The sequence below is a fragment of the Natator depressus genome, chromosome 1 (genome assembly GCF_965152275.1).
Source record: "Natator depressus isolate rNatDep1 chromosome 1, rNatDep2.hap1, whole genome shotgun sequence".
In the NCBI taxonomy this organism is placed as follows: domain Eukaryota; kingdom Metazoa; phylum Chordata; order Testudines; family Cheloniidae; genus Natator; species Natator depressus.
In genome coordinates, this window is record NC_134234.1 from 305,838,483 (window position 1) to 305,863,465 (window position 24,983).

General features: G+C 39.3%; 1 protein-coding gene across 16 annotated transcripts in view; it reads right to left on the bottom strand.

The window, feature by feature from the left end:
- The window catches only part of CADPS2 (calcium dependent secretion activator 2), a 555,767-nt gene that overhangs the window by 362,830 nt on the left and 167,954 nt on the right, over positions 1 to 24,983 (bottom strand). For all 16 annotated transcript variants that reach the window (XM_074942329.1, XM_074942327.1, XM_074942330.1 and 13 more), the window contains exon 3: positions 18,194 to 18,526. In XM_074942329.1, coding sequence (XP_074798430.1) covers positions 18,194 to 18,526 — 333 coding nt within the window. The remainder of the gene's footprint in view (positions 1 to 18,193; positions 18,527 to 24,983) is intronic.

The window sequence follows — 24,983 nt, forward strand, 5'->3', positions numbered from 1 at the left end:
TGCCAATATTGATTATAAAATTTTGAACGGGCCAGGCAAAATCAAGGATATTTCATTTCCTGTAAATGAGCAGAAGTGACACTTCTCAAAGTCACACTGCAAAAGAGTGCTCGAGAGTGATGAGAAACTGAATCGGCATTGACTAATTTACTCAAAATCAACTGGCAAAGTGTTCTGTTTTCATTGCAAAATATTTTACAAGAATGCCAAATGTTGTTTGCGCTTTCTGGGTACAATTGCTGACATAATTTAGCTGATGCTCTTAACCAACATGACCTACTCCAAATGGATGGAGGTCGAGTCCAGGCTCAAGCTGAATAAATGCACAGACAAGATATATATAAGATGTATAGATCAGATGTTCAAGCACAGAGGAACATGCTTGAACATCTGATCTCAATTACCTTCTTCCTTGCAACAAATAATTTGGCTTTCTGGGGCACGTCGGATAAGCTGTTCACTGAACATAATAGTAATTTCCTCGGTTTGGTAGAGCTCTTTGAGAAATACGATGATGTCATGCGTAAGCACCAACATCGAGTAGTCCGTAAAGAAACTATGGATCATTACTGCAGCAAAACAATTAAAAACAAATTGATTGACCTTACAGAAAGGAAAGCACTTGATAAAATATTGATGCAGTTCGGCAAAGCGAAGAACTACACCGTAATAATAGACTGTACTCCTGACACGAGTCACAGTGAAAAGAATTTATTTACAGTAAGATTTATTGATGACGAGGATGACTGTATTCAAGTACAGAAACACTTTATCTGTTTCAGGTCTATGGATGACTCAACTAGAAAAGGCCTAACAGAACTGTTTATGAATGTTTTGAATGAGAATGATATAAAGCTTTGCGACTGCCGCGGCCAAGGCTACAACGACAGCGCAAACATGAAGGGAAGAAACAGTGGCATCTACACATTGCACTGAATCCAACAGCTTTCTTCATGTCTTGTGGATGCCATTCCCTCAACCTGGTTGTGTCACATGCATCATCATCATCTTCAGATTCAGTCTCTCTCTTCAGAGTACTGCTAAGGATACACATTCTGTTTTCAGCATCAACTATCAGGTGGAAGATCCTCACTGACTATGTTACAAATCTGATTGTGAAGTCGCCAAGTGACACTTGTTAGGAGAGCCAAATTGACAGTGTAAGGCCAGCGAGGTACCACGTGACTGAGGTTTATGACACCCTGATGGAACTGGAGCACTCAAGTAAAGCAGCTGTTGGAATTTGACATGAGGCGCCAAGTCTAGCAAACCAGATTACCGACTTCAAATTTCTGGTCTCAATTGTGTTTTGGCACGATATTCTGTTCCAAGTAAATGTTGTAAGCAAGGCATTTCCAATTAATTCAATGAACATCATGACCACTCCTACTTTGATGAGAAGCTGCTTGATTTCATTGAGGTCTACAGAGACAACAGATTTGAAGATGCCATCACTGCTGCCAAAGAAATGGCGAAACTTAGGAGCTGAGCTTGTCTTCAAGAAAACTTGTATTCATCGGAAAGAGAGACAGTTTGGTTACAAGGGCAGAGATGAGGTGATAGGAAGCTCGGAAGAAAAATTCAAGAGGGAGGGGTTTTTTGCTTGCTTATTGACACTGCTAGAGTGCCCATCAAAGAAAGATTTGGACAAATGAAGTACGATTAAAAGATCTGGGGCGGGGGGTTGTATGACCTTAGTAAGCTGTCGGTGGACAGGAAAACACTCACAAACAATTGTACGGACCTTCACCAGACGCTGACACATGGCGAATGTTTAGATGTCAATGACAAAGACCTCTATGTCAAAATCAACAACATCCATTACATTTTGCCACATCTGAAGCCCTCTCCACTCCAAGTTCTCCAATTCATTCATGATGTAGAGATGAAGGCCACTTTTCCTAATGCATGGATAGCTTTCATGACTCCGCTCATGCTGCCAGTCACAGTTGTGAGAGATGGGCGCAGCTATTCGAAGCTCAGGCTTATTAAAACATATCTTCGATCAATGATGGCCAACAATAAACTGACATCACTTGCTATTTTATCACTTGAAAATGCCAATGGTCAGTCATTGGATCTCTCTGATGCTGTGCTTCAGTTCCCGAGGGCAAAGGCAAGAAAAGCAACCTTTTGAATTAAAGGATTAGGGTTAACAAACATTCTAATGTTGTCACCTACTGTAACTCTATTTAATACTAGCCCACCCAATGTTGGTGCAGAGTTCAATTTCTTGATGGTTAGTACCTTTCAAAATCAGTACCTTTTAAAATTAAAAAGTTTCTATAAGCTTAGAGAAATTTTTTTATTTGCTTATATATGGCATGAATAAATACAGATTTACAGATTCCAATGTGTAAATTTATCATCTTATATGACAGGGATAAATCATGCATGCAAATCATGCATCTAAGTTGTGAAATGGGCTATAAATGCAATGAAAAATAAGGTATTCAAAAGTTTAACAAAGGGAGGGGGGGAGAGACACCGAAAATGTTCCTTGCCTGGGGCACCATTTGGTTTAGGGCTGGTCCTGCTGTGACCTCTTGACACTCAGAGGTCTAAAGATTTCATTTGATGAAGCATATTTTCACTTTCTTCTTGGGGTAAAGTCACATGGCCAGTCTACTAATTAGCTTTGCAGAAATGTGATTTTGGGATCTTTCCTGTTTTTTCATGTTTGGACTTATAAATCGTATAATGTAAATGCTATGGGGCAGATCTACCCATAAGTTCAGGCTGCTTTTTGCCACTCCAGTGATCCAAAGCACCTATAAACTGGTGCAAAGCAAAGGGATGTTAGTGATGAATTGTACCCTACTATATGCTAGACCTGGTGGAAAGCTTTTCAAAAAAATTAATTGAAAATTTTTTTTTAATAATTTTTTTGTTAGTTTGCCCTTTTTCTACCCTACCTATATCTGAAATCTAAGTTCTCTCTAAACTGCACGGACTAAGCATTGCATAGGGCTCAGGCTGTGGCGGTGAGAGGCGCCTCTCCTTGCCGGCCGCAGCCCAGCCCTGGACCTGCCATGGCCAGGGGAGAGGCACCCCTCCCCCGGCCCCAACCAGCTGCAGACCTGCCACAGCTAGAGGACAGGTGCTCCTCCCTTGGCCCCAACCCAGCCCCAGACCTGCTGCGGCCAGGGGAGAGGTGCCCCTCCCCACCAGTCCAGGTGCTGCTGCGGGGAGTCCTCTCTCCCCACCATAGCCCTGCAGCAGCCTGTACCCCAAGCCCCTCATACCTAGCCCCACCCCAGAGCCCTCACCCCCAGCCGGAGCTCTCACCCACCCACACCCCAACCCTCTGCCCCAGCCCTGAGCCCCTCCAACACTCCAGACCCCTCAGCACTACCCCCGCCACATGAATTTTGTTATGTGCACCAATATGGAGGTGATGTGCCATACATCACCTCCATATTGGTGCACATAACAAAATTCATTCCGTACATGCGTGGAAAAAATTAGAGGGAACACTGTCTGAAATCCTTTTATACTACATGTTTCAAGCCAGTTCACTAATGACATCTCATAATAATAATACATAACACTTTTCTAGTGCTTTTCCTGTTGCAAAGAACTGTATAAACATTAAGTAATTATGGCACATTGCCAATGCCTGGGCTTACATAGATGGGACAAACGTGAGTTTGTTTGAATTACAGCCAAAGTGACTTAGATTATGTCTTCACTGTAGATCTCACCCAGATACTTATTTGGATCTTGCCGCTAACTCCCTTTCTGTCCACACACAAACAAATCTCACCTGAGTTAAGTGGTGCTTTCAAACCAGGCTCGCTGGCACAGTTGGGGGAGTAGGTTACAGCCTGGGTTTCACTTTCTCCCAGGTTGGTGGTAAATTCTCCCAAAATTCACTAGGAAAGAATCAGAGTGGCTCAGCTCACTGCACCACAAAGAACCATGGGACATGCCCCCAGAAGTCCTAGCGACACACATGGATACAGCAACTCGCGCAGGGCTTTGCAGTGTAGTTGCTCACACCCCAGCTAGGCTAACCCAAGTGCAAATCACCTGGACTAACTCTACAATGAAGACGTTGCCTATGAGCACCCATCATCCCCTTGCTTTGAGCTCAAGACATGCCAAAAAAACTTGGCTATCCATTAAAAATTTCAATAGTGAGTGATGAGCAAAGTTTCTGGGAGAAAAGACTGTGACAAACAACATCTTAAATTACTAGATAAAGCACTCTAATGCTTGCAGATTCTCCGCCAAAGGATGATGATGATAGAGGATAGATTTTGAAGCTGTATAGTTAACAAGGAAAATTTGAAAGAAAATAAAAGACTAAGTAACCCAACGAGTTATCTAGCTGCACAGGCCATTCCATTACCACAAGTCCATGCTATAAATGCATGAAATGGATGCATTTTAAATTGTGTTTTATTGTAAAATCTGCATTGTTCACTTGGTCACCTATAAAACACTCTACTTTATCTTCTCACTTGCATTTTTGCTGATATATTATGCATTCAAAACAAGCATGTATCAAGGCCATCTTCCTATTTGTCTAATTCAAATGCTGTGAAGAGAAATTCCTTCCAAATGATGATGATCTCCATAAAATAAAAGGTATACGATATATTTTTAAAAATCCTGGTTTTCCTGGTAAATGCCAAGTTCCCAAAACCATGAGAAAGGAAACATTTGCAATGCTAATTCCTTTCTGGGTTCCGTATTCCACTAGCATAGCACAGATACATAGCTCTTCTTCATAGGCAGATCTGACCAAAGAACAACCAATCAGAAATTATCCTGGGAGCAGAAGAGAAGAAAAGACAAATTAGGCTATTTCAAGAATGGAGCTTAAATTATTGCCCTGTCTGTGTGAATAACGGCTGCAAAACCTGTCACCTGCAAAGCAGGCTATCCTCCTTGATGAAACACAATGTGCACAGATTTAAAGAAGCCACTGTTAAGACACAGCTCCAAAAGCCACATTTGAAAGTGGGCATGAGCTGCAAACAGAGCAGAGGAAACCTGCCAGTATGGGCTGAATAGCACCACTACAACCAGTGAGCTTCCAACCTCTCATCCTTTTGTCTCCTGAGCTCACTCTACTTCTGAAAAATGATAGTACAGATCAAAAGCCAAAGCCTAACCCCTGCCTAAATTTTAGTGTCCCAAAGGGAAGATGCTGAAGTATATTGCTTCTGCCCACCTGGCCAGGAGAAAGACTGGGGGACAAAGGCTTAGGGCAAAAGGGAGAGGGGAAGAGAGCAATGGAAACTTGGATGGCCAATGGACACTAAAAAATCAGGGCTTTTTAGTGCCCGACATTTTGCGTAGCGTGCATACAAGGATGAATTACCCATATGTCCTGTGCCAGTAAATCTGGGACTCAGATGTAGAGTACAGTTTGCTTTTTTATATAAACCAAAAAATCAGCCCCTATAATATATGCCATAGTGTACATGTTCTACTTATCTGAACATACCTTGTATAAGCTTATTCAGCTACTGACGGAGTTAAGATCAGTTCCAGATACAGCCACATACACGCTTTACACAAGTAAAATGCAAATACTATAGTAACAGAGAAAGCCCAAATTTACCAGCATTGCCAATCCCAAATATTCAAAAATCACAAGTCAGGCCCCAACAAACCATGGGAGTATAAAAAAAAATAAAATAAAAGTTGGGTTCCTTTTATTTACTTTCAGCTTTTTGCATTTTCAAACTTTTCTCTCAACTATGAGGGCTACAAATTTACATTTATTAAACATGAAAACTAAGATTCTCATATAGTTCCATGAATCCAGGAGCTGGGGCTTTCAGGAAAAAAACCACCAGTTACCCTGAGACTTCCAATAAAATTGTGATAGTTGGCAACACTGAAGAAACATCCAGTGAATATATTTTACAGCTGGTACAGGAGTGCTCCCACATGAAATGCATTTCAAAAGACAGATTCATCTTTCAAAGTTAAAATCTTCAGATTAGGGGCGGTAAGGGAGGAATAATGAATGGTTGAACAAAGTGGGTGTGTACTTATAGAAATCTGCTAAAAACAAAAATAATTTCTCCATTACAATAAACAGGTAAAGAGTATATTTATTAGCAAAAGGAGAGATATAGGAACTGAAAAAAAAAAGAGGAAAAAAATAGAAGTATAAAACAAACATCACTGACCTTGTCATAAAGGAAAAATTAAATATTTGGGTAAAAGAGAAACAAAATACTAAAGAATCAAGCCCAAACCAAAAATGTTAAGATTTCTGAGATTACTAAATGGTAACTGAGAGGATGACTGAACACATTGATTGTTCAAAGTTTGCTACCTAATATTTTATCCCTGAACAGATATGAAGTGCCCATTAGAAAAATTTAACCGAAAGGCATTTTGGCTAATTATTATTACAAGTCTTAAGTCTTAGACGTGAGATTTTGCAGAAAAATGTTAAGAGAATTTACATAAAAGATCTAAAGTACAGTACTGATGGTTCCTGATGAAAGATACCTACTAAGGCCAAAATGAAAAATGGTTACCATGAAGAAAACAAAAGCCACACTACTTTGTCAACACCGAGGTTTAGGAGACTACGTGACAGCTAAGATGCAGGCTGAGAACTTGCTTCAAACTGAATCAGTCTGCTATGAACCATCACTATATTCCTTGAGGAACTACTGGGCAACAATAGATCAGAAAAGTAGCACCCAGGTACCATACAGATGACAGACACACAGGAAGAAACATCTATCTCTTGTCAACAAAATACCAGCAGGAGAAACTACAGATGGGAATGTTGGCCTCACCTCTGCAGGTGACACCAAACATATGGAACACTCAGAAAAAGAAAATATGGAAATGGAAAAGAAATGTTCAAGAAACCACAACTAAAGTAACTTGCATTTTTTAATAAAAACACATAAGATTTCAGTAGCAAACAGATCAACTGAAGAAACCTGCTGAATATATGGAAGAGTTGCTATAAGTGCTTTCTCAGACAGAATTCAAAACCTGATACCATCCAAATACTCCCATAAGTACTAGGCTCTTCCCCCACTCTTCTCACTGCTCTGTTTCCCCAGAACTGTGGGAGTATACTGTTTAGAGACAGAGATAAAATCATTTGCCAGATGGAAAGAGGATTTAAACATCAACTTGATCAAAATCTCATTCTACCTCCTCTACAGTTCAGAAATACAAAATAGAAAGGCAGGAATTTCTACAACCAAGTGCTACGAAAAGGATAGATTCAGATAGGCTTTGTTCTTCCCAGTGAAGAAGCAGAAACCAGGAAAGACCATGGCTCTTGCTACTACACGAAAAACAGGAAAGAAAAACAGCATCAGCCTCAAATATTATTTATTATTGTATAACTTCCAACCATTCTTATCCTCTTTGAGCTTACCAGAGAACTCATTGTTTTGTAAGTCAAATAAAAAACCCTTACATTGCTCCTCATATAGACTAGTCACACTCGTAAATCCAACAGCCAAATACTAGCAAAGAAGGAAAAAGCAAGTGATTTCATTTTTTCACACAGCAACACCTCAGCATCTCGCAGCTTCTACTGCATCAATGCTAAGAAAGAAACTGACTGTTGAGGCACTAGGGCTCACTGTCATTCTACAGCGGGGGAAGAATAATGGAATGCCATGGAATTTTAAAGTTATCGGTGTTTCACCATCCATTTCACTCTAGAAGAATAGATGGGAGTCTGTGACAAGTGATACCTTTGGAGAAAGGAGTCCATTGTAAAGACAATTATCTTAGGTATTTATAAGACTCTATAAAACAATTATAGCATATCCAAAGACACTCCATGACCAGGGACTTGCATACATGCAAACTCTCACTGAACAAGGTTGGGGTTTTTTTGTCCTATAACATTAACCCTTTCAGAAATTTTCCCAGCTGGAATTTTACAAATGAACTCTTTCTGTAACACAAAGACAGATAACCATCACTTGATTGTTCCACAGTGACTTCAGTTATAAAGTGAACGCAAATTTGAGGGCTTGCCTCAGAAGAATTAATATTTCATTTTCAAAATATTATGTAAAATGTTTCTCTCAGTAAGCGTTAATTATTGATTAGATTTCCTCTCGAGTGTTGAAAGCAAAGTGAATCTATGTAATTAGGGCAACAAATGTTATCAAACACTGTATTCAGTAGGCAAAAGCACGTTGAATGTCACACCCATAATTTATCCCAAATAATTGTATCTGGCTGTCACTTGATTAGGTAAGAACCTTAAAATTCAAGAGGACAGTTTATCTTTAGTTGAACTTCCAATTTATTATACTTTTTCAACATGCAAATGTTTCATTAACTAAGTTGTTTTCAGATTTCACAGAGTGAAAAAACAAACCATATCTAAATAACAAAGCCTTACACAGAAGGAGGGAGTTCATATTTAGTTGAAATGAAATCAGCATTTACATTTAGTTTAAATTTAAAGATACAGCTTCTGGGCAAATATTCTAGAAACAAAATTACTTTTTTAAAAGCAGGACAATAATTGTGAGGAATGCCATTCTGAACAAACACATACGAAAGAATGAATGAACAGAGTTGTTCTGACTGGTGGATGCCTCTTTCTGGTAGATGTTCCCTGAACTGAATCAGGAAAATCCCTTTAAATCAATCAAATCAATAAATAAATCTGATTCACTGCTTTCACCAGTTGTGGGAGCAAAGAATATACAAATTAGAGATAGTTATCTGCCAACAGATGAGATAGAAAGAGATGTGGAGGGAATACTCAGAGTTAGTGCACAGCTATCAAAGGAACTCTGGATCATTGAAGCTTGCCTGTGCCTGAGACCAAAATTCCCAATAAGCTCCTATAAGACTTAGATTTTTGTTTCTGTGACTCTATTTGTTTTCCATTATGGCCATTTTCATCTTCTGTTAACATCCTTCTGAGGTGACACCTCGTATCTGATAGTACCCATCCTCAGCCCAAGCCTATGATCAACTCCCCTAGCACTATGTTGTCTTTATTTGTTCTGAATCAAAGATACTGCAGGATCCATATCACTGTGTTTGCTTCACCTTTCTCTCTGAAAGCCCTGACAGAAAAGTTGTCTAGGAAAAGATAAGTGAATTTCCCTCTTCCTTAAAGCCACTATTACTACTACATGGAGAGAGACCCTGGAAAAATCAAATGATAATGATCAAAATTAGGAAAAGAAAAAGGCTCTCATCCATATGAAACATAAGCATTGTCTGAGGATGGTAAAGTGATAATGCTTTGAAGATAAGCCTCTTTTAGGAACTTATTTGGATGTTTCAGACCGGGCATGAAGTGAGGAATTGGCACACCTAGGGCCTGATCTTTTCTGCATTGAAACAAAAGTAAAGAAGCTATGGGGAGTAGGCTTGGCAAGTCAGTCAATTGACCAGTAAAATAATGTCAGTTGATGGCCTATTTGACCATGGTCAAATATTCCAACAAGAGTACCTTGCTGTAGTTGGTGTTCTACTTTTTTGATTTTATCATGGTCCCGTCGGTCTTCAACCCTACTTAATTGTCTTGATCACTCATGTTACACTACATGCTAATGCCACCTGTTTGGCAAAAGGTGACCTAATCGAAAATTGAGCACCTTGACTGATGATCTTGAACAAACATTGTATTTATGTATGTTTGTATTTATATCTTTATTTGTATACTAGGCATCGAGGTACATGGCAGTTTACAAAGCACATTAAATAAATTAAATGACATGGTTCCTGCCCCAAAGAGCTTACAATCTAAACTGACTAAGCAAACACAAAGAAATTGGGGGGAGGGGAGGGAATGAAGGATTCAGTCATTAAACCTCTTCCCCCAACACAAAGAGAAAGATGCTTAGCCATTAAGCCTCTCCCTTACAAACAAAACTATCAGAGCAATTAACCCCCGCAACACCTTTCCCTACCTCTTTTCTTTTGTAACTGTGCAGTCTTGAATAAAGTTCACATTTAAATGCCAACCTAACATAGCTTTAAAAGGTAATAATTATTCTTTCATCTTTTAAAACTGCATTTCATTATGTTTTGCATTTTTTCTGAGTTAAAATAACTCAAGTAAATTTTGGGGGTAATTAGAAATAAGTATCTAAGGTTAAACCTATTGGAGTCCATAAACTCTTCCTTTTGTTACTATTCTAATGAATTCATATTTTAAAATATGTGAACTTTTTTATATTATTTCATAATATTTAATCAATGTTTGACCAGTCAACAATTTTTGGACCAGTCAAATGCCCAGTCCTAGTGGGGAGGTAAAAAAAATACTATATATTCCCACTGGAAGCTGACCTTGGAATTCTAAAAAGTTGTCACTGGTAAATTATATTCTATTAAAAGAGACTACTTCATCTAATATTTTTGCCCCCTATTGTTACAAGAAACACCTATGATCTTTAGAAGTGAGAGATTAGAGATTTTTTTTTTTTGGTATTTTATCAGTTCGTAGTGCAGTTTTAGCTACATATAATCATTTTCACAAGTTCCTTGTGTAGTCAGTTTCCTTCATTGCTTGCTGTCAAGGTTCCTCCCCCACTCTGAACTCTAGGGTACAGATGTGGGGACCTGCATGAAAAACCTCCTAAGCTTATCTTTACCAGCTTAGGTCAAAACTTCCCCAAGGTACAAAATATTCCACCCTTTTGTCCTTGGATTGGCCGCTACCACCACCAAACAAATACTGGTTACTGGGGAAGAGCTGTTTGGACACGTCTTTCCCCCCAAAATACTTCCCAAAAACCTTGCACCCTACTTCCTGGACAAGGTTTGGTAAAAAGCCTCACCAATTTGCCTAGGTGACTACAGACCCAGACCCTTGGATCTTAAGAACAATGAACAATCCTCCCAACACTTGCACCCTCCCTTTCCTGGGAAATGTTGGATAAAAAGCCTCACCAATTTGCATAGGTGACCACAGACCCAAACCCCTGGATCTGAGAACAATGAAAAAGCATTCAGTTTTCTTACAAGAAGACTTTTAATAAAAATAGAATTAGAAATAAGAAATCCCCCCTGTAAATCAGGATGGTAAATACCTTACAGGGTAATTAGATTCAAAACATAGAGAACCCCTCTAGGCAAAAACCTTAAGTTACAAAAAAGATACACAGACAGAAATAGTTATTCTATTCAGCACAATTCTTTTCTCAGCCATTTAAAGAAATCATAATCTAACACATACCTAGCTAGATTACTTACTAAAAGTTCTAAGGCTTCATTCCTGGTCTATCCCCGGCAAAGACAAAATGTAGACAGACACACAAACCCTTTGTTTCTCTCCCTCCTACCAGCTTTTGAAAGTATCTTGTCTCCTCATTGGTCATTTTGGTCAGGTGCCAGCGAGGTTACCTTTAGCTTCTTAACCCTTTACAGGTGAGAGGAGATTTCCTCTGGCCAGGAGGGATTTTAAAGGGGTTTACCCTTCCCTTTATATTTATGACACTTGCGTAGGTGTTTCACATAGCAAAAGAGAAGATAAACATCTTTAAAAATAGGAAAATGTGATTGTAAATTGGCAGACGGAATTAGAGGGCAGGTGCAATATTGGAAAGAACTCTTTCTGAAACACGAGATTTCCAACTGGTAATGTTCATTTGAAACACTAAATATGCACCAAAACCCCCAAGTCCTGAAAGCAGTCATATTTCCCAGTAGTCACAGAAACAGCAATAAAATAATCATAAAAGCTACGCTGACTAAGAGTTTGAATTTTTGTGTGTGTGTTTTGTTAAATTAAGCAGATTATTCCCCTTCTCAACACATACTTAGGAGCAGACTCCCAAGTCCAACTCACAAGCAGGGGTGCCATCTTTTTACCCTCCCACTTCTGGGCTACTCTTGGGGCTGAAATGGCACCTGACCATAGGTGCTGGAACTAGGGGTACTGTAAGTGCTGCCGCACCTCCTGGCTTGCAGTGGTTTCTATCATGTTCAGGGTTTACAGTTTGGTTCAATGGCTCTCAGCACGCCCACTAAACAAATTGTTCCAGCAGCCCTGCTTCTGATGTAACCTAGGTAGCACAGGTTATAGCATCCTATTGCAGGGTGCCTATGGGCAGCAACACTACTGAGAATCACCACAGAACATGGCATTACAGGCCCATCCTCTCTCACCCTATCATGGCCCTTGTGCAGGGGACCTGTAGTGGCGGCATGTGCACAGCAGGCTACAGAGGTCCTATGCATTGAACTGAGGTATTCTCTACTGGCTGGCTGCTGGGATGCCCTGGAATGCCACTGCAGCAATATACAAGGGCTATTAAGCTAGGGTGAAATTTTCACCCCGGATCTCCCATGCCTCATTCATCCTGTACAAAAATGTAGCATGAAATATAAAAGGAGTCAACAGGGGGAAAAACAGAAAAATATATGAGGGGGGATAGGGGGACTTATAGATGAGGAAAGGAAGACAAAAAATGAGACACAGGAGACTGAAAAGCTAAGGAACAAAGATAGGCAAAAGAGAAAAGAAGGGTGAGAAGACGGTTCAGGAAACACAGCAGGTAAAAATATGATACATTGTTATACCGAAAGTTTGTTGCCAAACTACTGCAATAAAACACACATTCCTGGCTGATATCGATGTCAGGGGACATGCTTATGTGGGACAAGGGGGCTCAGCAGCTCTGCTCATAAATGGGAAATGTGCACAGGATCCTAATGTCTTTACAAACAGGAGAAAAGAGAACTTGCTCTGATTGACGGAGCATGTTCGTTGTAGTGGCTTTGGTGCATAGCAAATAGCTGATACAGACCCAGACACCATACTGGCATCTCTGAAAACTACTCTCATTCTCCAGGATCCCAGCATTCATGTTTTTAAAATTAAGTCTCTAGCTGTTATGGCTGCAAAGAAACCTCAAAACTCTTGAGAGTATAACTGAGGCAAAGATGTTAATGATTTCATTCCTCTTGATAGCAAGGCGAGGAGGGTATTACAGATCCGCACAATTCCCTGAGACTGACATCTCATTTTGGTGCCACAAATGGGTGGTATTTGGGAGATGCTACAGCTCCCCTCCACAAAAAGCCAAACCCAACAGCCTCGCAGAGCCCATGTGCATACACAAGCCACACCAAGAGGCGCTCCGGCTCAAACAGCTAATAAAGACAAGTGTCACACACAATTATATTTTTAATATCCGCGCAATTAACTGTAAGCAGCATCACATTTTGAAGACTCAAGCTGAACATATTTTGTGGACAGAGCTTAGAAGAATCTCACAGCCTCGCCTCCTATTCTCCCCAGTTCAAGCCCTGGCTTCAGTGTGTATTTGTTAATTCTTAACAGACCATAACTCGGCTCTTGCAAGTTTAAAATGTTCTAAAATGGAGGAAATTGCATCAGTTATATCAACATTTTTCAGAGGGGAGGAAAAGGACCATTTGGTTGAGGGCTGTGAAGCAGAGGACCATATGGCAAGAGAAACAAAGCATCAATTTTACCTACTACACCTGAACCAACTGGTCCTCTGAAATACCAGATGTACTTCAATCCCCTCTCCCTTTCGAACTGGCAGTGGAGGTCCTCTTCTTCCCCCCTGAGGAAAAGGGGAATTGGTGAGGAGGCAGAACTGAGTTAGAAGAGACAGAGAAGCAAAACTTCCCCTTCTCCTGTCAGCTACTCCTGCTGCTTTATCTACTGCAGGGAAAGCTGAGGGCCTAACATATTCCACAGCCAGACACCCGCTTCTCCCATTTTTCCCACCTCAACTTGCGATGGCTGGTGAGTTTCACTTTACCAGTCAGTGAGAAGCAGCATCCCTAGAGATGCTGAACTCCCCTGAACAAGGATGAGAAGGAGGAAGCTCCATTTTTAAGGAGGTGGGGCACAATACTGCAGGCAACCAGTAGTGGCGCCGCTGGAAGCCTGCAGCAAAGCAAAGAGAACAGCTGCTTTCTGTACTCCTGCCTAACACAGGCAGCTGCTGCAAAACTTGCAGAGGATCTGCATGGGAGACAGTGAACAGAGGTTGGTAGGCAGCACTACTTACTGTTACCCACATCAATGGGCCTGACAACTAGCAGCTTAACTGTAGGATAGTTTTTCCCTCAAAGATATATTCTGTAGCCTGGTGTTTCCAAAGGGACTGGAAGTACAAAAAGGAGGACAAATAACTTACAACTCTCTGCACAAACTGTAATTATACAGGTTTGCAAGAGTGATGGTTGTTTCTCACAAAGGATGAATAAACTCACTCAGGATTTCATTTCAGGCTCCAAATCTGTCAGAAGCAGAAACCAGAAGCTAACTCATCAAAACCTCTATCAAAAATTCAGTTTTAACATCTGTTTGGTTTCTCACCTGTCTGGCTGTTTCCTCTCCTCCTGGATAGTATTGATTGTCACTATCTGTAAATCTAAAAAGCCATGGCTAAGGGAAATAAAAGAACATGTCTGTATGTGGAGTGGGGATAGGCATGTAAACAGTAGGTGCTGTCTGGAATGTAATTTTGCTTTACTTTAATTTTTCACTTTACTTTTGCTCCCATTCTGTGAATACCCTGAAAATACAGGGAAGTAGAAAACAACAAACACATCTTAGCTATATTGGGATGTGAGGGCTTTCTCGGTCAAAAACTACCATTAAAAACATAAGGAACAGGTCACTAGCTGCCTGTGGTACACTTGCTGTGAAAACTGAAATCTATGATATTAGATTGTGGAATAATCTCCCAAAGAGAGAAGGGGAAACCTAACTGCTTGAACTGGACCGCACAAAGCATTACACAAAGTATGCTGCTTGGAACAATCCTGTACTATCAGGAGGATGAACTGGATCAACGTGGCTCAACAGGTGTGCTGCCACCTGGAAGCAGTCACCAGGAGATATCCTGTGGGTTGCACCCCCCTGGTTAAAGGCAACGAAATCCCTGCAAAACTATGAACAATAGTGAAAGTGGTCAGGAATGGGTTTGAAGTAGTTCTCTCCTTCACCACTCCTTCTGGTTTGCTGTGTGTTGCTTCAATCCTCTACCCAAACTGGCAATTGCTCTGTTCCTCACCCCCGAATGGGTACCCACAATGGCTTGGCTCTGGGACAGGTAAAGAAGTGCTCCAAGGAGGCGTAGTAGGATTCCCAACCTGCAGAACTCAGCACTGTGCAGGTAAGGAGATGGGGAAAGTCCCATTCCACTCCATAGCACCAGCTCCCCCTACCAGAAGTTCACAGCACTAGGACTGTGGAATATGATCAGTATTTTTAGTCATTTTGCAGGTCACAGACCAAAAATGGACTGAAAACCACTGGACTCGATAGAGCTGGAAAACCTCTATTAGCCTAACTTCCATAATTCTATCAAAATTCCTCCACTAAATCAAAGGAATGTCTTTGGGCACAACCATTAGGTTGTGCTAGCGCAACTATTTTCAGTTTCTAACAACCAAAATCCATTCTTCAAAGCTCTATAGACATATTCGCCTCTGTTAGAGGGTATAAATCCATAGCAATATCATTTACTTCAGTAGAGGTACTCTGGATTTAATAAACGTAATGGCAGAATTTGGCTGTCTACAAGGAAAAGGAAAGTGGGACCTAAAAACATCAGGAGCCACCTAGGAAAAAAAAGTGGAAATGAAAATAAAATGCAATTCTAATAGTCTTTAAAGACTATTTCTACAGGGTCTCTATTACAGCTATGGCTGTCTATTTGTAGAATAATAGAACTGATTTATTAGCATTTTATGTGATGTTAAAAATCCCTTTTGCAAAACATTTTCTACCTTTGCTTGTGATCTTCATGCCCTCAGAAGTCAGTCCCCTGCAACTTCCCCATGTGAATTGGGGAGAATGTCACAAAGCTAGTTGTCCTCTGGTGGGTACATGCATGGAGGAGGGAGAGACCAAGGGAAGGAGGATGGGGAGGGGACAAAGAGGACAAATAAAATTATGGAATAATTTCAACCTCTTTTCACTTAAACCTCTATTTCCTGAGAAGTAATTTTATTTTATGGACAAGCAGCTGGAACTGAAAATGAGACACCCTCAATATATAGCCAGAATACAAACATTAGAGTGTTCCATCAGAGAGAAAAGCTGAGAGTGTGAGAGTCACTCAACACTGCAAATGTTTCAGTGACAGGAACAATTTTGTTGTATAATTTTATGTCAATCCATTGCGTAAATTTAGTAGTCAATAAAATTCAGGATTTCTCATTTCCCCATGTGCTGATATGGTCCCGTTGGTGTACATTGGCCTGCCACATACAGCATGGGGGAAAAAAAGTCTGAAGCACAGTCTAGTCCCATGGTTCTCAACCAGGGATGTGTGTACCCCTGGGGGTACACAGACGTCTTCCAGGGGGCATGGCCACTCATCTAGGTATTTGCCTAGTTTTATCATAGGCTACATAAAAAGCACTCATGCAGTCAGTACAAACTAAAATTTCATACAGACAAAACAAGAGACTAAGCAATTTTTCAGTAATAGTGTGATTTGACACACTTGTATTTTTATGTCTGATTTTGTAAGCAAGTAGTTTTTAAGTGAGATGTAGCTTGGGGGTAAGCAAGACAAATCAGACTCCTGAAAGGGGTACAGCAGTCTGGAAAGGTTAAGAACCACTGGTCTAGTCGTTGATGTATAGGCCTAGGACTCAGGTGATCTGGGTTCAGTTCCCAGCTCTACCTCAACTTGCTGTGTGACCTTTGGCAAGCAGACATCTGTGTTTCAGTTTTTTCCTAATGGCATAATTATATCCAGTTAAAAGTGAGCTTCTAAGTGTTCATTCATTAATAATAGCAAAGTGCTTGGTGATCATTGGATGGAAGGTCTCCAGAAGTGTTATTTTATGGAGTTTAATCTGACCACTCCTGAAATTATACAATTATCTGGATTTGTATTGATTGCACTGTATAAATACCTACTGATCTGTTCCATTAAGGTTAAGCGGAGTGATGTGAAAAAATAAAAACTTGTGCACAAATAAAAAGCACCAAAAAAAAGTGCTTAGCCTAAACAACAAAGTGCAAAACAGCCAAAAATATGTAGGAAAGTCATATGGAAAAGTTAGATAATGGGATGCCTTTTGAGGATTTAACTTTTCTTGGATGACCAAAGATGTTATAAACAAATAATTTGGACAAGGTATCAATACAGCCACCATCATTTTTTGCATTTAAAGGTCAAGTAATGGCGAATTTACAGTCACGCCATTGGTAAGACAAGATCAGCCAGCTACGTAAGTAAATAAGTTTAATTTATATTTACTTTGGCAGTGGTGGTGGTTGCAGTGAGACAGCTGATGTCTTATGAAGGAATAGATTTAGTAATTACAGTACTTTTTCATTCTAAAATAGTTCTATGATGCTTTTGAGAAAAATAGTAAGGTTATAGCTACAAGAACATTTTAGCAGTCTACAGGTTTTATGGCAATACATTCTATATTACACTAGAACCCTGTTTATCTGATGCTCCATTATCCAGTTCTTGTGTTAACCAAACAACCAGTGCATGCAAATTCAGAAGCAGGTGATCTCTCCTGTAGCCGCTAGATGGTGCTGCAGCCTCACACACTTCCATTCGCCAGTTTATCCGATTTTTTTATTATCGGATATGGCCCAGGTCCCAATTAGATCGGACAAACAGGGTTCTGCTGTACTAGTAGGTTGTTTATTTTGTAACTGATTTAGATCAAATCCTGATTAACTGTCTTTGCTCTGGTTCTATTAATGGTTTGGGGAGAATCATTCTTCTTCCACAGTGCAGAACAGCAAAGAAGATGCTAACTCAGCTCATTGGAGTTAGTAGCAAGAAGGCCACCAAGCTCCAATGCACACAAAATTTCATTATTGGGTCAGCATAGTTACATTCCCATTCACTATGCTCCTTGCCCACCTAGCCTCAAATTCCTCCCCCTTGCCCGCATTTCCCATGCTGCCATGGAGAGGCCATTATTAAAAATATATCAACCATACCATGTTCTACCATCACCCAAATCACTGCAGCAGCAAGATTTTAAAATGTATCAATAGGTTTTTGGATCATTAATGATTTTTCTTTTTAATAAAGAAGCCACTCTAAAGCCACCATGCGCAGGGTGTAGTCTCCTTGTGAGGCCTCTCTGTAGACATGGGATGCCATACAATGGAACCACATGATTCTGCTGTGATTAGGGTCTGCTGCACTGATGGAGGGTGTGGAGACAAGATTTGGCATTTTGGGTGCAAAGGCTTTGAATGCCACAGAACTGAGCAAGACCAATTACTTACTTGGCAGGCATTATACATCAACTGGTGTTCCAATTTTTTGATCCCTAGAATCTGTTGAAACATTTCATACAGCTGTTCTTTGCTCAGAATAAGTTCTGATACAGCACTTAATGCCATCCTATTGGGCTGTTTGAACAAGTCTTCTTCTCCCTTGCATATGGCATCATATTTGGCTATCCAAGAGCTTAACACTGTCTCTTTGCTTAATCCATCAATCTCTGGCAAACTTCGGACCCTTTTTTCTATATTTTTCTTAAAAACATCTCTAAAGTCATTTGCAGAGCATCCTCCACTGTGAACCATTCTGGCAACTCGGTCACTCTTGAGAAAAACCTTTTAAAACAAAAAACAAAAAAAACACAGTTAGGTATGGGCATAAAAATTGAATACCCTAGTGTATAGAAATTACAGACTAGTATTGTGCTACTATGAAAAATGGCTTTATAATGTAAATTACACATGCAAAAATTGTTACATGTTTATCATAAAGAAATGTATTTTTTACAAGTTAATGGCTTCAATTAATAAAAGAACCCAACAACCTTATATGAAACTCTACATAGAATTACTATAGACAAATTACATTCTTCTGAATGTGCAAAAAGTTAATTTAAAACTGTTATCTACAAGACTTCCTCTTTCCTCTATGGCCATAAGGGAAATCTAAAATGAACTGTAAATATTTATGAAAATATACAGTCTCCCAACATCTATGGTTCATGTTGGCGGGGGGGAGTCTAAAATGATCAATTCCTCCTGAAGATAAATATATTTAAGTGAGACTTTTTTTTTTAAGTCCATTATTTTTTGAAACACCATTGGAGGAAAATGCAGCCCTCAGCAAATTTTGCAACAGTATAGACTCAATAGTAGGATGGAAGTGGAACAACAGTGTTATAAGAGTTGAGATTGAGTGGAGCAGGTGCTTCACCGAATCATAGAAATGTAGGTTTGGAAGGGACTTCAAGAAGTCAGAGTCCAGCCCCCTGAGTAAACCTAGACCATGCCTGATGGATGTTTGTCCAACCTGCTCTTAAAAACCTCCAGTGATGGGGATCCAACAACCACGCTTAGAAACCTATTCCTGTGCTTAACTATCCTTATAGTGAGAAAGTTTTTCTAATATCTAACCTAAATCTCCCTTGCTACAGATTACACCCATTATTTCTTGTCCTACCTTCAATGGACAAGGGAAATAACTGATCATTGTTCCGTTTACAATAGCCCTTAACATATCTGAAGACTAATCAGATCCCTCCTCAGTCTTCTTTTCTCAAAACCAAACATGAGCTGTTTTTTTAACCTTTCCTCATAGGTCAAGTTTTTCTAAACCTTTTATCTCCTCTGGATTCACTCCAATTTCTCCACATCTTTCCTAAAGTGGGGCACCCAGAATTGAAAATAGTACTCTAGCTGAGACCTCACCAACACCAAGTAGAGCAGGACAATAACCTCCTGTGCCTTACATACAACACTCCTGTTAATATACCACAGAATGATATTAGCCTTTTTTTGAAATTGCATCACACTGTCGACTCATCCTCAATTTGTACTCCACTACAACCCACAGATCCTTTTCATTAGTATTACCTCCTAGCCAATTATTCCCCATTTTGTAGCTGTGCATTTGATTTCTCCTTCTTAAGTACAGTACTTGCAGTTATCATTATTGAATTCAGGCCAATTCTCCTATTTGTCAAGGTCATTTTGAATTTTAATCCTGTCTTCCAAAAGTGCTTCCAACACCTCTTGGCTTGGTGTCACCTACCAATTTTATAAGCACACTCTTCACTCTACTATCCAAGTCACTAATGAAAATATTGAATAGTTACGACCCAAGACAGACTCCTGCATGATCCCACTAGAGACGCCCTCCCATTTGACAATGAATCATTGATAATTACACTGAGTACAGTCTTTCAACCCGTTGTTCATCCACTTTACAGTAATTTAATCTAGACCGAATTTCCCTGTGTTGCTTATGAGAACGTCATGTGGGATGTGTCTAAAATCAAGATACATCATGTCTACTGCTTCCCCCCATCCACTAGATCAATAACCTGTAAAACAGGAAATTAGGTTGGTTTGGCATGATTTGTTCTTCACAGATCCATGCTGGTTATTCCTCATAAACCTGTTATGCTCTAGGTATTTACAAAGTGATTGTTTAATAATTTGTTCCAGTATCTTCCCAGATAACAATAAGAAGTCCAAGGATCAGAGAAAACCATGAGGTGGGCAAGTAACAATACTGAAGGGAATAAGATGATCAATGCTAACACAGGATGGTTGGGAGTACCAGAAGATAGAACATTGGAGTTAATGTTGCATAAACTTAGGTGACATACTGCAAGATTCTCTGTTTAAAAGTACAACACATTAGAAGATATGAGGCCAATATAAGGTAACTGCAAAAACAAATATTAGTAAATAATTAATGAAGTTTTATTAGTGTTGTATAAGTTTTTAAAATTTAAATAAACTGTATTCATACATTCCTCTAAGCCACTTCTTATGTATGGAATTAATCTGAATGGCTACTTGTGTTCAGCTCTTTAGAAACTCTCTTTAAGACTTATTTCTACCACCATGTCTGCAAGAAATTGTCCCACTAATAACTGTAACAGACAGGAAAAGAGGCATTCAGACATAGCTGATATCTAAGAAAAAAAGAAGATGCATACATTTTGATTGTACCCCTCTCCTCCACCTTTTGAACATAGTTTGCCTACTTAGACTGGAAGCTTTTTAAAGGACAAACTGTCTTTCAGTGTGTTTGGACAGCACCTAGCACATTGTGGGCACTATCAGAATACAAATGAAAGATGACAACAACATACAGGGTATGTCTACACTTCAAGCTGGGGTTGTAATTCCCAGCTCAAGTTAGTACACTAACAACAGAGTGAAACTGCAGCAGCGCAAGTGGCAGGAAAGGTTAGCCGCCTCAAGTATGTACCCATCTGAGATGTCTGGAAGGTACTCCAGGCGACTGGCCCCTCCTGCCACTCATGCTGCTCCAGCTACACTCTAATTTAGTATGCTAGATCAATCAGAACTAGTGCGGATATGTCTCCTTGAATCACATCCCCAACTCAAAGTGTAGACATGCCTGCTGTTGTTATAGATTCCACCTTCCTCCACATGCACGAGGACAGTGCATCTAGCCAACAACTTAAAAACATTATTTCTTGGGCTGTCGATTAATCGCAGTTAACTCACGCAATTAACTCAAAAAAAATCAATTGTGATTTAAAAATCATGATTAATCGCACTGTTAAACAACAGAATACCAAATGAAATTTATTAAATATTTTTGGATGTTTTTCTACATTTTCAAATATATTGATTTGTATTACAACACAGAATACAAAGTGTACTCTGCTCACTTTATATTATTTTTACTACAAATATTTGCGCTGAAAAAAATAACAAAAGAAAACAGTATTTTTCAATTCGCATCATACAAGTACTGTAGTGCAATCTCTATCGTGAAAATGTAACTTCCAAATGTAGATTTTTGTTTGTTACATAACTTCACTCAAACAAAACAATGTAAAACTTTTGAGCCTACAAGTCTACTCAGTCCTACTTCTTGTTCAGCCAAATACTAAGACAAACAAGTTTGTTTACATTTACGGGAGATACTGCTGACTGCTTCTTATTTACAGTGTCACCTGAAAGTGAGAACACGCGTTTGCATGGCACTTTCGTAGCCAGCGTTGCAAGGTATTTATGGGCCAGATACGCCCAACACCTTTGTATGCCCCTTCATGCTTCGGCCACCATTCCAGAGGTCATGTTGGTGATGGTCATTAAAAAAATAATGCATTAATTAAATTTGTGACTTGAACTCGTTGGGGGAGAATTATATGTCTCCTGTTCTGTTTTACCTGCATTCTGCCATATATTTCATGTTATAGTATTCTTGGATGATGACCCAGCACATGTTCATTTTAAGAACGCTTTCACGGCAGATTTGACAAAACGCAAAGAAGGTATCAATATGAGATTTCTAAGTCTAGATACAGCACTCGACCCAAGGTTTAAGAATCTGAATTTCAAAATCTGAGAGGGATGACGTGTGAAGGATGCTTTCAGATGTCTTAAAAGAGCAACACTCCAATGCAGAAACTACAGAACCCGAACCACAAAAAAAGAAAATCAACCTTCTGCTGGTGGCATCTGACTCAGATGATGAAAATGAGCGTGTGTCGGTCTGCTCTGCTTTGGATCATCATCGAGCAGAACCCGTCCTCAGCATGGATGCATGTCTTCTGAATGGTGGTTGAAGCATGAAGGGACATATGAATCTTTAGCGCATCTGGCACATAAATATCTTGCATCGCCAGCTACAACAGTGCCATGCAAATCCCTGTTCTCACTTTCAGGTGACACTATAAATAAGAAGCAGTCAGCAGTATCTCCCGTAAATGTAAACAAACCTGTGTTAGCATTTGGCTGAACAAGAAGTAGGACTAAGTGGACTTGTAGGCTCTAAAGTTTTACATTTTTTGTTTTTGAATTCAGTTATTTTTTGTACATAAGTCTACATGTGTAAGTTCAACTTTCATTATAAAGAGATTGCACTACAGTACTTGTATTAGATTAATTGAAATATACTATTTCTTTTGTTTTTTACAGTGCAAATATTTGTAAATCAAAAATAAATAAAAAGTGAGCACTGTACACTTTGTATTCTGTGTTGTAATTGAAATTAATATATTTGAAAATGTAAAATGTAAAAAACATCCAAAATATTTAAATAAATGGTATTCTATTATTGTTTAACAATGCGATTAATTGTGATTAATTTTTTCAATAGCTTGACAGCCATAATTATTTCATACCATGTGCAAAATAAAAATTTGGACTGTACATGTCAACAAAGAAGAGTGAAAAAAGAAACAGAGAAGGCCAAGCAGGATGTGTTAGGGAGGTGTTGATGCTTAGTGATTTGAGCAACTTCTATAATATATTTTAAAGATTAATTTAATTATTTAACCTTCCAAATGTCATAATGACCCTTACTGTCTTGTAACCTATAGATTATCTGGGACTAAAAGAGCCATGATCAAAACTTGGGTTAAAAGATTTTTTTCCTATACCTAAGGATTACATTTTTCATTAAACGGGTTATCTGTTTAATCACTTCTTTTATAGCTATCGATATATATCAGATGCGTTTCCTAGTGCATAAAACTAGGAGCTTGCATGGGCATAGATGACTTACTAGTTTAATTTCCTCAACACATTGTTCAAAAGAAAAATTAGAATCTAATTTCAGAACAAAACATATGGTCAGAAATTCCCTGATGCAGTGAACTTTACTAACACAAATTGGTGCAAGTGCATTCTGTTGTTTTCTTGTTGAAATACTTTGCAATTAAAACTACAGATGTTCCCCGACTTACGCAATCGTTCCATTCCGGAAAGCCTTGCGTAACTCGAATTTTGCATAAGTCAGAAACGTATACCCGAACATTATGCAAAACCAAAAAGAAAAAAAAAAACCCTCCTATTGCTAGCTGACGGAACTTTCTCCGTAAATGCGAATTTGCATAAATCGGGTCTTGCGTAACCTGGGGACCGTCTCTATGTAATTTATTTCTTACAGCATCATCAGTGAAAACAAAGTAGTAAAATGATTATTTAAGAAACTAAGAAGGGCTCATGTAGCTTATGCTCCACTTTCTCTCTTTTGTATTCTGAATCACAACAATAGATCTTCCACCACACTAGCATGCAGGCCTTACAAAATAGATTCAGACACAGATGGACTAGTGACATACCATGAATCAATCTTATCAAAGGTTTCACATCACTGTTTACTTCCAATACAGCTAAGTACAACTAATGAAAAAAATTGGTAGATCATCATACTCTTCACGCTATCCCCTCCTTTGCCTGTCTTGTCTACTTAGACCCTATACTCTTTGGGGAAGGAACTATCCCTTTCTCCTCTCTTTGCACAGCACCTAACTCAACAGAGCCCCTAGGAATAATAATAATAAGAAATGGGGGGGGGGAAATGGTGCAAAATATTTTACCATGTTATTCCATACAATTTCATAACCCCAATGTTTTGTTTTATTATGACATTTTGAGATGACATTTTCTGAAGCATTTGAAAAATCAAATAGCACCTTTTTGATCAAATATTGGCTTGCAAATTCTCAATGCATGTCAGTTGTTTCTAGAAGCATCATAGGCTGGTAAATGAATCAGGCATTACTAATAACGTTTGCAAAGTACTACAGACTATTTGGAGTCTGTACCGCAAACGTTATTAGTAATGCCTCACAATGTTTGTTATGTTGGGTGAAATTTCACTGAAGCTGGGGGGTGCAATAGCTACCCCTTCTTCATGATAAATGTGAGGAGCAGTTAAGCTCCTTTTCGAGTAAGATAGACGAGCAAGAGCCATGACCAAAACCACATGCAAGGTGGGTCAGAAACTGAGCTATTTGGGTGTAGGGGGTTTGCTGGGTATTGTTTGATGAAACTGTGTGAGAGACAGAAGTAGCAGAAACACCACAGAAGTAGACAGAAAGCCACCAACAGCCAGCAAAACATTTGTAACATGACACAGAGAAATTTGAGAGAGAAAGTGCGCACTTTTTGGGTAGAGTGTGGTTTGGAAAAAGAGGCTTGGAATACTGAGCAAGGAATCCATCTTGTGTTCGATTCCTACTGTGTTCAGGGAAACAGGACTTGGTACGTTCTTATAAATAAACAAGATTATCTCAAAGAAATACATGACTATTATCAATTTCTCCTCCCAATTAAA